This window comes from Diuraphis noxia, unplaced genomic scaffold (genome assembly GCF_037042655.1).
Source record: "Diuraphis noxia isolate RWA-SAM2 unplaced genomic scaffold, SU_Dnox_SAM2 contig0001, whole genome shotgun sequence".
Classification (NCBI taxonomy): Eukaryota; Metazoa; Arthropoda; class Insecta; order Hemiptera; family Aphididae; genus Diuraphis; species Diuraphis noxia.
In genome coordinates this window covers 52,798,698-52,814,405 of record NW_028301711.1, presented here as the reverse complement: position 1 = coordinate 52,814,405, position 15,708 = coordinate 52,798,698, and the positions used below count along the sequence as shown (strand labels likewise).

Here is a 15,708-nt window from a genome sequence, read left to right as displayed (position 1 = left end):
TTGAACATATCCATTTACATTTATATTTTTTACATTATTTGATTTTAGTTTAATACCTAGTACATTCAACAAAATAGTGATGTATCAATATTCGTATCATGTAGAAGCCCTTAATGGAGTGTGGATAGGTCTGTCAGTCTATGATTTTAATTGGTAATTTAGTATATTTGATGATAGTATTGTGATTATTGCATTAGTACTACGTAGTAGATTAAATTAATTTTTGCCAAAAAAACATATAAAAGTCATTGTACAAATACAAAAATATACTTTAACGGTTTCAAGTGCCCACGAATACTATTTTTAGTTTACAATAAAATTACATAAATCATTATTCTTGGTTATTTAATATGTAATTTCGTCTACATTTGAACTTAAAAAAAACTAAAAAAAATACTACGAACATTTCCTCAGTTCCTCATTTTTTAAATTTTCAAATTTATTTTCGACTAAACATTAGTGCGCTATTAGTGTGAATTTGTGTAACTTCTTTCAGGATTTGTACTATACTGGTTTAACCATAAATTAAAAAATAGAGGAAGGGCTAGAGAAATGTTCCCCAGAACCCCTCATGGAATAATCAACAATTTTCAAATTCCCCCTCTAAACATTAGTGTGAATTTGTTACGACTATTTGTGGAATATTTCTCAAGTCCCCCTTCTCTATTTTTTATTTTTGGTTAAACCAGTATCGCGCAAATTTTGAAAGTAGTCGAATAAATTAAAACTTGTGTTTTAATAGCATAATAAAATTCTTTTTTACGAAAAAATAAGCAAGTTTTTTGTCAATATTGTAAAATTACCTATCCATTAACTATTATCAAGTATAATAATCAAATAATAACACTCTATTTTAATATAATATTTAATGAGTTAAATACTTAATAATATAAAATGTATAAAAAGAAATGGAAAATATAATATTATATATATATATAAAATTTAATTTGAAGCCTATTTAGATCGAATACATAAAAACGATGATACAACCATACCTAATAATAAAAATGATTAATCATAAATTTGACAACATGCTTAGAAAAATAATTTTAAGTAAAAAAAAAATTATAAAAAATGTTTTGAACGAATTCGCACTAAAAAATAATATTATCATAAATTCATAAATGCCTGTCACCAGTTATATTATGTTCTAATGGCAGGTGCCTCGACGGGGTGCTGGTAAAACGACGACGATTATAAATCGTGGAAGTTGCTTCGTCAGTGTCGATTCCGACCACACAGACCACAAGTTCTATATTTTTACGTGTAAACGCGTTTAATAACTATAATAATATATACATAGGCGTAGCCAGTATGTATTTTCATTTGCAATTTTGCAAGTGACGTGATTACAAATTTTAAAAATATCTAAAGTAATTATATTATTTACGTAAAAAACTGTTTTTTTTGTAACCCGTTTTGTTCACAAAATTTTGTTTAGTTAAATAAACAATTTTAATTTTAAAAACAAATAACGTTTTTTATCTTAGACATCAAAAATATTTTTGTTAAAGTATATTATACATACCTAATGTATAAAGTATTGTGTATCAAAAAAACACGATTAATACAATTTATTTTTTACTATGACATTTTACACGTCTTTCAATTATTTTTATAACATACTAAAATACTGAAATTATAAGTAGTAAATTTATTATACTATTCATTTAATTATGAGTTTGAGTATACGAAGTATTATATAGAAATAATAGGCCTTTTTTAGGTGGGGGTGGTTGCATTTGGAAAAGTATCCCTGGTATTACGCCTATGTATACATATATATATAAATAATTATCTTAACGATATACTATGTTTCAAATTCAAATGTGTGGCTGGGTGGTCGATGATGTGCCCGGATATCCGGTCATTCTGCAATAGGCTGAGTCAGTGTGGAGTTGATGGCGCACGTGACGGACTGAGCTGGTCCGTAAGCGGCGATTATATCGGCTATGCTGTTGGCTGTGCCGAAGACCAGTGCCAAAATTCCAACGACAATCAGTAATGCGTTCCGAATGGTCATCCAGACGGTCACTTCATCCCAGTATGTGGCAAATTCTATGATCAAGGGCACAATGATGCCGAGCAGTGAGAAACAAAAAGCACCGATGAGTCCGATGAATGGACCAATTGTCGGTACAGCCACCGCGATCACCACTGTGAAACGAAAACAAGACATAATATATAGATATTTATCATTAAAATAACAAATATGTTAAAACTTATGGTTACGGTTAAAGGCGTAGTTAGATCTATATTTTTTTTAAGGGGGGCAAGGATAGAGGATTCAATTTAGGTTTTATAGGCATTAGAAAAATTTAAGCCTATATAAGAGAATAATCACGTGTGTTGCCACTATTTTACAATTGTACAGCATAGACAATTTACATCTATCCAGTGGTATAGCCAGTGAGATGGCTGAGGGGACTACAGCCCCCCCCCCCTGAAATTTTTAGAAAAATTGTCTTTGAAAGTCACAATATAAAAAGGAAATTCATTGTTATTTTTATTTTTTTTCTTCACGTTAAACTTATGGAAGAACCTAGATAAACCACCGCTTTGAAAGTTAATCATCCCCCTCCCCTGGTTACGCTACTGCATTCATCAGAACTTGTTTGTGTTGTTGAAAATAATATTTGAGTGATTTTAAATACTCTGAGTGTTGTACTCAGATAATATTCTTACCATTAAATTTAATAGTTGATAAATTCACTTTTAATACTGAAACCAACAATACAAAATAAGATCTGAACTCAAATCTGCTATATTGTACATTCTGTTAATCAAACTTTGTAATTCCAAGCGTAGTTTTGCTATCTTTCTCACTAAGAAAAAAAGTTCTTTTTAAATTTATGTATTATAACCATACATTTATAGTTCCCTCTGTTAAAGTATAGGATTGATTTATATTGAAAAACCTGGCAGTTTTAAAAATTAATTCCTTGAGTTGATTATAATAAATTTTTTTTTTCAAAAACACATTTACAAGACTTGAGAGGATGTCGAATTATGAACTTAACACGAAAGTTTTGATAATATCAGTAAGTGTCTATTAAAAAAATATAAAATAATTATTTAATGTTCGTCGGACGTCAATACACTATTTGTTTTCTCTATACTAACCAACGAACAACATATCAAATTTATGTTCAATAGAACAAACTCTATATTGTTACTTGTAGTAATAGAATATGAATTCCCTAATTATCTTACTTTAAGATTCAAGTTAATAAATTCAGTGTTTCACTAGGCATTATCTTTTATAATATTTTAATTTTCATGTTAATTATGAACATGTGAAATATCACAATTTAAACGTGCATAAAAATTATAATACCTATTGTATAAAATTTAAACGTAACAATAACACATTTGATGTTCGTGCCAATGCCCAATATCCTCTCAATAAAATTGCTATATTGTTATCTAAATACCTACATACATTTATACATAAATACATGTACGTTTGGACAAATCTTATAAATTAGAAAACAATACAAAATAATTGGCACAACATTTTTTAAATATATTTTTTGACACTTGGAAAGCAATATTATAGTTCTGTTTTTCAACCTCTTTAATAGGTAACTCACAAAAATTAAATATTTTTCTAAACATCAACAGTAATATTGTCTATAATATATAATATTATGTTTTAGACTGAATGCAATTTGTTTTACTATACTAACTGCCATAAAACCTTAAATCAATAATATATATATATATAATAAATAATTATACAAAAATTCGGGTAGATGAACAATTTATGATTTTATACATTTCTCAAAATTTTTAAGAATCTTGATTTTGTCTTGCAAAATATGAACGAGTAAAAAGTCAAACTTCAGCTACCTGCGACTAAAATGTAGGTACCTACACTCGTACGGTATAAGCATTACTCACCTGAAATAGTCACCAGAACCGTTCTCAAGACATAGTTGTGGAAAATTGTAGCTTTTTCAAAGTTTTCTTGGATTTTGGTCCATATTATCTCCAAGCAAACGAAAAACTGTAGACCGTATGTACAGAACACGGCTAAACTGATGCATATTTTAGCCATCTGTGCAGCACTGTAAACAATTACACAAAAATTAAAAGGTTAAATTTAGTAGTTTCGACGCGCTCGACGCAAAACATACATTATAATATTGAATAGTTCAAAGGTGCACAAACAAGGGATTTACAATATATTGACTCCCTAAAAATCTGTATCTAAATAATTGTCAGTTTTTAACGCATTAGGCATATAATAATACTTCAATCTACCGTTTCAATATATCCCATCACAAATTGGGGATAAATTCATAAAATTAACACAAATGTATGGGTTAGTCAAAAATTAAAATTTTGAAATTGAAATGGGGACAAGGAAATGGACTTCAGAAGTCATTTTATTGAAATAAATTAATCTCGTAAAGATGTGAGACGATTGAGCATAGTTAACCTTTTTTACAATCCAAATGAATAGAGATGCAATCAAAACAATACGAACCCCCCCCCCCCCCCCCAAAAAAAAAAAAACCAAAATACGATACTATTAAACATAAAAATACGTAGAACGTTTTCATTTTTATTTATTTTTTATATATCAAAGTAATTAATCATATTATGTTTAAAAGAATATTTTTAAGAAAAAAACCAATTTTTACATTTAATACATCGTTATTTTTTATGTAGGTACCTACATCGCCAAACAATATCAGAAACGTTAAATAAATGATAAGATTGATATAATGAATGATAGTTGAGTTTAAGATACTCTTATCTGAAATAAAAAAAATAAAATTTCATACTGGACAGATTAATTCACCTCCAAAATCATGAAAATAGAAATATTATATAAGTAATATATGTGACTATTTTCACTGAAATCGAGGTACACGGATAACAATATTTTTAGATATGTGTTTTAGCTTTTAGCTGCACGTTATACACTCACACATCTTCGGTAGGAAGGTTTAACGTTATACTTGATTTCGTTGCTTCACCGTATTTCAAGTAACCAAAGAAACCTAGCAGAATGTACACAATGGTCACACCGCCCATGCCGACGTTCAGCACTCCAAAAACTCCCAAAAAGTTTCTAGGCGTTTTCATGTTGTTTTCCAACGGCATTACCTTCAATAAAAAAAAATAAGATATAAAGACAAACAGACAAATTATTTACAATAGTATTAACAAAATAATTTTAAAAAAAAATTCAGTAAAAGTAGTAAAACCATATATTTTTATTCATAGTTTTATTGAGAATTAATCAGCCTATATAAGATACCTTATCAACCAATCTTTTATAAATGGCAAATGCTCATAATTTATAATATAATACCCATGTTGATCTGTATAGTATCTATTTCAAATATAAAAATAAAAATATTGGTTATGATTTAAAAATAATCAAAAAAAAAATAACAAGTGAATGAAAAGTGATATTGAAAAATTCTTCAAATTGTAGGTATTGAAAAAAAATATACTTTCTAAAACAACTTTTCCTCCATTTGAATTATTATGCCTCAAAGCTTATAAGTATGTAAATAATCACCTACAAACCATTTTTGTAGGTGCCTATTTTTCCCCATACAATTTGAAGCACTTTTTGATCGGTAATATTCATAACGTACCACTCCAATGGCTTCCATGGCAAATACGGTGAGACAGAAAAATGTTGGGAATGTTTCAAGTGTCCCCATAGCCGGTCTTTCTGAAATGTTGGGTATATCACACAATGTATAATAAAATGTGATGCCCAGGCCGGTGGCCATCAACAGGTTGGCCACCATAGATACGGGCGCCAAGTACTTGAGATTAGGCACGTAGCTGAGCAGTATAAGCGGTATGAGCAGCATCGCAATAAAGTATCGGAGATTCAGCTCGTAACCCATGTGGTATGTGAACAGCTGTTCAAAGTTTGAGGCGATTATCACTGTGTACACGCTGCATGTTCCGAAGTATGTGACGAATAACAGCCAGAGCACAGACTGTCGGGTAAGTGACGAGAACTTTTGAGACCATGTGGGTCCGTTTGCAAACGCCACTTCAGCCACATCCGCGTAACTCATGGATGACACTTTTGTCCTCCTGTAAAGCGTGTGAGCGCATTTCACCTGTAAAACAACGAGAGAATATACGTATTATACCATTGACATAATCTAAGAACATTATTTAAAAAAATTATAATACATTATATTATATAATTATAACGTATAACACTACTTATATACTATATAGGCTATAGGTTGTATACTATAACTATTAAATACTAGTGACTAGTGTATACTATAACTATTAAATACTAGTGACTAGTGTATATAACGAGTATAGTTGTTGTATACTATATCAAATTCGCGTATTTTCGCTACATCATATTAGCAATAATACCTTTATTATTATAGGTTATTATAGAAATATAACGATATTATATTTTTTAACGTTCTATACTTAAATTATATTTTATAAAGTGTACTTAAAACCAGATCAATTTAATTAACTTTTTTTTTTAAATAATTCTTCAACAACATTTTTTTTAATTGAGCAACATAATATGCTCAATAGCCTTTAGATATGTATAAGGTATAACGTACCTATGTAGAACAAGTAGGTCGTAAGTATTTCTATTTATCATCAATTCTAGTACCTATTTGCAATCAATAGTACTACATAAATATAATTTAATATAATTTAACAAATATCTAATAATGTTAACAATATTACCTATAACTTAAAATTATGTAGTATTTATAAACTATATATATGTTTAAATGTGTAAATGTGAGAGTGAAAAATATCAAAAAATTATTGTTGTATGTATATAGGTGTGCATTGTAAAGTTTAATAGGTAGGATGTGAAAAAAATATAGGTAACGCATAAAATTGGAAGGTTACGAAAATATTATAAGATATTAACAACTAACAAATTAATTATGAAATAAATACATAATTCGTAATATTATATGTAAAGTACTCAAAATTGTAATAAAAAACCGTTTAGTTATTATTTTTCTATGCACTATTGCAATAATAAAAATAATAATCAGACTTTGAACCTAACCAACAAAACCAATAAGACTTAGTTTTATGATATACTTATAGTACATTATTATGTAGGTAATCAATATATATCTGTGTCGTGCCTCATAACTTCCAATACTTCCATATAAAGGCGACGACAATTGGTTATGAACGTAACTAAAAACATAAGATATTCGACAACTAACCAGTAGATACGAGCAATACGTGCACACGAATGACACGACCATTGTTGCAAATAAGCCAGTTATAAGTCCTGAACACTGGAAAGCTAACGGCATGGCAAGGATGCCAGTTCCTAGAGATGCTTTGAGTAAATGAGTCAGGGTCTCACCGTTGCTGTAAAAGTTGAAATAATATATTAGTGTGTAAAAAATTATTTCTATTATTACTAACAATGTTTAATTATTGACAGAAAAAATTAATATTATTTAGATTTATTATTATAATATTTACTTTTTTTAATTGTGTTATACTACTTTTAAGTTAAATGATTAAAGAGTTAAAATAAAATTGTTTATTTATAATTTATTATGTTTTTAAATGGGTAACATATTGTTTCTAAATTAATTTTCTTCATTTCTTGTGGTAATTTATAGTTATTATTGTTCTTTAATGTACTTTACAGTAAACATACTACATACAATATTTCAGTATTTAAATTAGTTGTTTATTAAGAAATATTAATGTTGGTGTCGTTTTAAAGTAATTATATTTATTATGAGTATATACAATTTATATGATTCCAATCGTTATTATTAATTCGAATAAAAAGTATTTTTAATGTTATGTTGAAGCAGAACCATACAACTATAAAATGGCCTCAAAATTATACATTGCTCGGGCCTCGCAATTTCTAAAAGTGGATTTATTATTATACGTTACTATATTATTATATATTATAATACTATATACTTACGTGGTTGGGTGTTCCAAGTTTCTCTCGAGGAATGGATCGAAGTAATCGATACCATTTAGATGTGCAACTTCACTCTTTGCTTGATTTTTGAATGACTTTAATCTGTAATGAATAATATATCAAGTGAAAATACACATAATATTATCAATTATGGCATATTTTTTTATATTCATATTTAGCAAAAAATGATTGAAATCCGATAGTATATTATTTAGTATCAATTCAATGAGGCAAGTTACAAACCTACTGACAATATTATTAATATACTTATTTGTGTTCAGTTACTGTTCTATTATATATATTGTAATTTTTTACTTATTTAAAATTCCATTACATGAAAAAATTTTTCTTCTTGGTTATATGAAATACTAGAATACTGCTAGTAAATTAACAACCATAGCAAGGGTACTGTTTTAAAGTTTTAATGTACAATATATGAATGGAAAAATTGAACTTGAACGAAAACGCAGCTCTAGTTACAGACGAGTAGATGAGGTTACTATAAAAAATTCTGAGTATTTAAAAAAATATATATATTTTTTTAGATAAACTAGATGATTTATTTCACATAGCACACCAAAATGTATATAGTAGATGTCGAATATTCTTCGTATTATGAGTTATAGTCACAATAATTATTAATAAGTGTTAAATTTGAATTTAAATAGATAATTCATTCCATACAAAAACAATTTTGACTTCTGACTTCTGAGTGAATACTATCAACCTATATATAATATACCTATATTTACTTTTTAAGTATGTTTTATGATGTGATTATAGATATTGTTGATAAACTATAAACTAACCTATTTAACTATATTTGCACTATGGCAAGAAATAGGTCGATTTAATTTTAGCCGAAAATGAAGCGTGTATTACATATTAATTTACTATTCGTCAACATTTTATCTAAAAACTGTCAAAAAAAATTATTGTTTCGCATTTTTTTTTTTAAATTCAATTATATATTTATATTATACAAATTATTAGGAATATAATCATGTTGCTCCACAAAAATTTAAAATTGCTTAAGTACCATATTATTTATCAAAAAAATAATATACCATAAAGTATGAGTGTTTTATAGAAGTGTTTTAAACAGTTTTTATTTTTAACAAAATAATTCTGAAAAATTGAAAGACATTATAAAAATTCAGTTTATTTATACGCAAAATTATAATACACTAAAACACTGAGTAAGGTTTTAATTTTTATAAAATAGAATAAAAAATAAGTTGTTCGCAATAATAAAAAATAAATCCTCTAAAACACACATTTTCTACTAAATTAAAGTATATTGAAATGTTTGTTAAATGATTTTTTTTATTTGTAAAAAGACTAGAAGTTCGCATATAGGTATAGATCTCCAATGCTGCACAATTTTAAAAATAGTCTACCAGTGAAAATAAAGTCTTACAAAATCTCGGAGAAGTGACACAGTCTTCAACAAATAACAATGTAAGCTAGACATTTTTTATCAGAGTAAAATGTGTTAGATGTATTTTTGAGTGTCGTTGTGTTAATTGATGGCTGTGCTGCTAACATAACATGAGGGTTCTCCACAACACGCCCTAAGTAAAATGTCTAGCAGCTGCCGGTACATACTTACCATAGAACGGGTTAAATAGGTTTGTATGAATATATCATATTATAGGTAATGTCATAACATAAATCTAAATATGTTTGAACGTTATTAATTTATCATGTATATAAAATATAATACTGTAACAACCATTGAATTACATTATTTTCCAGCTATAATATACCTATTTACCATAGTTTAAATTTAACCTATACATGCATGTTTCCAGAAAGAACAAAAAATGTGTGTAGAAAAAAAAAATTATTAATATTTCTCACGACGTGTTAGCTGGTACTTCCTTCATCTTTGACATATCGTAAAATAAGATCGTTCGGAGTTTCGGTGCTGCTTCTTGCGAACTCTGAAATACGAACAACAACCACGTTAATTATTTATTTTTCAAGAAGGTCCTATATTTTACTAAAATATTTGATATAGGTAGAGTATTTAGAGCTGGTCAACGTCACAGTTATTATTTTTACAGGAATATGCTGTGTTCATTGTGTTCAATAAAATAGGCAATAGCATACAATCAGTACACTGTGCGACAGAGATATTTGGTGATGCCGGGCTCTGACTGAGAGAGCGACAAAAAAAGAGCGAGATACAGAAAGAAAGAATGAGAGGAAAAAAAGGTGGATCGTTGACAAGTTTTTCGGCCGACAAGAAACGAGTACGTCTTTAAAAATAAACTCTTTAGGCATAGTAAGTGTGTGTACGCTTAGACACCAGACGGACAGACATTATAATTTATTTAATATAAACATTTTTTAAATATTAGATAGACAGCTGTGATATAGTATTTTATATTTGTATCGTGTATACTTAATTGATTCTTGGCATATGACGGACGCGAGTGAAATGAACGAACAAAAAAACTCTTCTGCCCAAGAGCTGTGTCAACATATATCTATATAATATGTATTATTCGAATGGTTGATACATTGTGACTACAGGATTAAAACTTATTGGAGCTACGGCTGATTCGTCGAGCGAAAGCCTAGGATTTTGTGGCGTCGACACTGGTTGATTGCGGGTATACGCGAGTACACTACTAAAAGCCTACCGGTCGTTAACTAAGTGCATGTTATGGGTAATTATTAAATACTGTGTCAAAAGTGGTTCGGAGGTAAAATAATTTATTTTTACGACGATGCTACTTATTTACTACGGCAGCCACAAATTGACTGCGGTCGTGCATCGAGATTTGTGGATCCTCAGTGTTGGTTCAAATTTTGAAATGTGTTGGTATAGGGATGATACTTAAGGAAGATATTTTTAGAAACATGCTATATTTGAAATATCAAATACTTAAAAATAAGCTGATGCGTTTAGATATTTAGATAGATATTTTTTAGTTAACAATATATTGTAAATATTGGGTGTGGATGTAATGCGTTCATAGTTGTAAGTTAAATATTATGATTTAAAAAAAAAAACAGTTACGTGGATTGACACAGGTGAACAACTATGTCTAAAAATAGATACACTAATTATTTAGAAATTAGCATGCAAATAGGAATTATATAATATATTATAGGTGACTACTGACTACCGTTAAATATGCCCCGCGTACTCTATCGTATACTTAATAATAAATACTTGAATTAATAACTGCAGTAGTACAGTGTATCACCAATGTATCACGTATTGCCTATTATACCTACTATAATAAATTAATACAAACTATGTATCAACTTATTGGAGGGCGTGGCAGATTCTAAAGAGCATATTCGATTTTTTTAGTAGGCATGGTAAGATAGAAAATGCATTATAATATTAATAGTATACCTACCTACTATATATTATATATAAATATATATGTATAATGTTTGTAGGTAGTAATAAACAAAAATAATATCTTAATATAAGATTTTTGTTTTAAAAACAACTATTAGCATATATACCTATTCTATTGAGGCAAGTAAGTTCATAATATTAAAATCATTTTGATTAATTGTTCGATACATACCTAATTAAATATGCATAACTACAACTAAATTTACTAACGAGATGCAGTATTAATATATTTTAGTAGGTATAGAGTCTATACATTGTAGCTATATATTTATAAGAATAAATAAAACTTTTTAGTTTAATAAAAAAGAAATAAACATGCATGTAGTTTTTCTATTCAAAATAAACAGTTGATTTCGAAATTTTCAACAGATGAAGATTTACCTACGTATAAAATAAGCCATAATCTTATTTCGTCATCGGTTATCGTTCAAACGTAAAATGCATTTATACATAATATTATTACTATAATGCAACTAAATCTTCTCAGGTAGGGCCTATGAATTATAAAACCACGAGTGTCAGAATCCAAAAAACCACTTTGTCTCTCTTTTGCTATCCAAAAATGCAGGTTAAAACTAAGAACCAGTTTCTAAACGATATATATATATATATATATATATATATATATATATATATATATATTATATTATATTACAAGTTTTCTCCAACTATACATAATACAAATATACAAGCCATGTCTTTAATTTTTTATACAACATAATACAATTTCCATAATTATTCATTTCTAAGCATGTGGCGTTTGTTAATATAAAAAAAAATATCCTGAGGTATGTTAATGATCAGATATAGGTATTCCAAATAGTGTGAGAAATGAGAACATAATAGTTTAAGATGTATAAACTATAAGCTGTAGGTTAAATAACATTCGTTCACGTGATACCTACCTATATAGGTACCTAGATATGGCTCTTATAAATCGGCCTAATGTCAAATGGCAATAAAGGAGTGATGGGAGAGTATAAAAATAAATGTATAGGATCCGTAGACATAGCGTGTTTTTATTTGTGATCATTATTAAACTTAGAATATTATTACTTTCATTCCGTATTTTGAAATATACATAAAATGCAAAATTTAGCGCAAGACACATTTGTGTGAATAAAATCGAAAAAGGCTAGAAATGTTTATTGACCCAATTAATGAGTGGACCCTTGCATTTATATGGTTTAACCTATTACCTACATCTTAATACAGTGGTATCTATACTGTATTAATTTGTTTTTATTTTTGTTAGTTTTTATTAATTAGGTAGTTTGAATTTATTATTAAAATGATTATAATTAACTATTATATTCTTTGAAATAGACAATAGTTCTATAAACATTTATTATCATTTTTTTTTATCTTACAGGGCTGTAATGTTACGAATAATAAATAAAATTATTATAATATGTACAACTACCTATTGGTGATCGTAGACATCTTTATTAAGATTATTAAATATAATAATTTCGTTCTCTTACTATGTATTATTTCCATAACTACCTACTCTAGTATCTATTTATAAATATATAATGCTCATTTAAGTTTAAAAAAAACATAGCCCTAAACTTAACATTTTCCACCTTACAATAATTATACCTACTTAAATATCTACTCAAATTTATGGAAATATTAATCTTTGAAAATTTAACATACATTAATGTTTGTAACTTTATAACCTGTATTCAAAAGTCTCACTGATCAACATAGATATTCTAGTAGGATTATAAGGATCGTTAAGCGAGTAAAAGCAGTACTATATAGTACCTAGTTCATAATTTGTAATTATATAAATACAAATAATTGTTTAAAAAACAATTTTGTTTATAACTTATAGACTATATTTAAAAATTGGTTATGAAATCAGTATTTTAAATTTTTCCTCTATGGCCTTTCTATTGTATATTTATTAGAACTCGACAAAATAAATATAAAAATAATTGAGTACATTAAACAAAATTGTCTTTGAATAATTAATATAGTAGTAGAAATAGTATTTTCAATTGGAAACGAAATTCAAAATATGAAGGCATTCGTAAAAAGTTATTTAAAAATTTAAACAAACTGTATTTTAATGGTACCTACGTGGTACAAAATACAATATTATAAATTTAAATAACTTTATGTAGTGCTTTATAACTATAGATATTTATTTTATTCATTTTTTAAGATTTTAATACGAAAATTATTTTCTACTTGCTACATTTATAAAAATTATATATCTTTTATCGTTAAGTGCGTCTTAGTAGGGCCGACTTATTAACGATTAGTACATGTACAAATCACATTTTAAATGTTGTTAGTAACAAGATATAAAAACTAGCAAGGTACCATTGTATTAAATAATCGTATCTTTCATTGAAAATAATACATTAATTAAAAGTACCAAAAAGTCTCTGAAATTAACTTTGAATCGTTTTACCTATTTTTAAAAAAAATTATTTAATTTTTTTTTCGATGTCCTGTTAAAATAAATACCCGTATTACAATTTATAAATAATAATGATCATAGTTCAAAATGATGGTTAAATAAAAATACAGTTGTACAGTAATATTATATTATAATAAGTATAACTATGGTAAACATGATTAATATGAAAAGTAAAAAAGGATATAATTAACGATTTTTTTACAATATTTAAACACAATTTATTATATGAAAATATTTAAGGTGAAAATTATACTGTAGATTTGATCAATTAATCAAAAATTAATGAAACGATTTAGATAATCCTACTATTCTCCGAAATATTTGAATGTCTATTATGTACAGGCAGTAGAAATATTTAACCATAAATTAATAAACGTTAATAAAAGTTAAAAATATATGATTAAAATATATTTACCTGAACGTAGTTCCTCTGTAGTATTTTCTCAATCCCAATATTATAGGATAAATGCTATAATTTAAAAAACAACGTAGTTTCTGTGAATGCAAAATATTATAGAGAAATAAAAAGACAAATATATTAAAACGAAAACGAAAATCAAAATTTATTTGGAAAAATTAAAAATATATGGGCAAGCGCAATTGCAAGTAGACTGTAACCATACACCGGTACGCGTTCGAATGCATGGCAAAGTATATAGGTACCTATAGGCATATTCACAAAATCCAGTATTCGTCTGATTGGAGCATATGTGCCCCCACCATTCTACCCACTATACCATTACTTACTCATAGCTATCCAGATTTCATTGGTTATCAAAGTTATAAAACATAGTATTATATAAATATACACAGGATAACTGCATAATAAGATTTTAGACTACAATGATACAATAAGTGGTGTGCGTATCTAAGAGTTTCTGGTATACCTAACTTATTTATTAATATTTGTATTATATAAAATATCAATGATTAAATAATTATTCTGATATATAAAAAGTAATATCAATTTTAATTACAATTTTTTTTTTTTTTTGTTATTATTATTAAGATATAATTAAAATCACTAAAATAGATAGATAGGTATCTACTTTTATAACAACATAGTAAGCTCACAACAGTTGTATTTGTTTTAGTTACTTAAAATACTTGCGACATCTACCACCAAATCGAATAAAGGTACCTATAAGAATATAGGTCATAAATTATTATAATTTTCAATGATGAAAGACCAATGAATAGAAAAAAATATCCAAATAAAAAAAAAAATAACACTTTAAAAAAAATAGGTTTAATAGTATTTTGATGTATTTTTACATGATAACATATAATAATATCTGAAAAGTATGACAGTCGATAATGTTATAAATATATTATATTTAAAATGTACATTAGCAATTTTTTTCAACGTACCAACTCTTTGGGTATATAAATGTGATTTATAACATTGAATAATGAAATTATTATCAATACTATTATTTAATCAGACTACTTTCATATTTTTTTAATTTGGATATTTTGTCCAATTCATTGATTAATTTTACCTCTAATATTTTATTCGTTGAATATTTTGGTACAAGATGATCATTTGCCCTTAGATATTTTAGTGCAGGATGATATTTTGTCCTTGGATATCTAATCCTAAAATTCGTATAAAAGACATCCGGCGTGTTCGATTGCCTTTATACCTATTTTATAATTTCTACGACGCAATATAATATATAAGTTCTACTATATAATAGCTGTACTGCAGGGTGTAGTGTATTCCTATTATTTATATGCCATTAGATACTAATGACGGCCGTCTCGCCAATCTGTCACCTACTGCCTGCTGTTTGTACCCAAGGTTAATACAGCATTGTTACTATTAGCAGTGGGGGCGCCAGGATTTTATACCTTGTAAGGCCAAAATTTGATGCACCTTTATATCCTATATAATTTACGTGTAAGTAGTGTGTGGCGATGGCTTAGATATCACTACCACTCACC

At 27.3% G+C, this 15,708-nt stretch overlaps 1 protein-coding gene across 2 annotated transcripts; it reads right to left on the bottom strand.

Moving 5' to 3' along the window:
- Positions 1-849: 849 nt before the first annotated feature.
- LOC107164878 (proton-coupled amino acid transporter-like protein pathetic) lies at positions 850-14,399 on the bottom strand. 2 transcript variants are annotated; one of them, XM_015512866.2, is made up of 8 exons: positions 14,177-14,399; positions 9,806-9,888; positions 7,943-8,044; positions 7,212-7,362; positions 5,619-6,101; positions 4,940-5,118; positions 3,904-4,070; positions 850-2,157 (listed from the first exon to the last, which is right to left on the bottom strand). In XM_015512866.2, exons 2-8 carry the CDS (start codon positions 9,838-9,840, stop codon positions 1,868-1,870), a joined length of 1,407 nt encoding a protein of 468 aa, XP_015368352.2. In that variant the 5' UTR covers positions 9,841-9,888; positions 14,177-14,399; the 3' UTR covers positions 850-1,867. The 2 variants fall into 2 exon arrangements, with proteins under 2 accessions (XP_015368352.2, XP_015368353.2); XM_015512867.2 differs by having other exon boundaries at positions 9,809-9,888.
- Positions 14,400-15,708: the final 1,309 nt, after the last annotated feature.

Bases quoted from the DNA above. Each gene is read 5' to 3' on its own strand.
- LOC107164878 (XM_015512866.2), bottom strand. From the start codon at position 9,840: ATGTCAAAGATGAAGGAAGTACCAGCTAACACGTC. The intron at 8,045-9,805 runs GTGAGAAATATT...TATTCATTACAG, and splicing joins GAAGTACCAGCTAACACGTC to ATTAAAGTCATTCAAAAATC. The intron at 2,158-3,903 runs GTGAGTAATGCT...TTCGTTTCACAG, and splicing joins GGTTCTGGTGACTATTTCAG to TGGTGATCGCGGTGGCTGTA.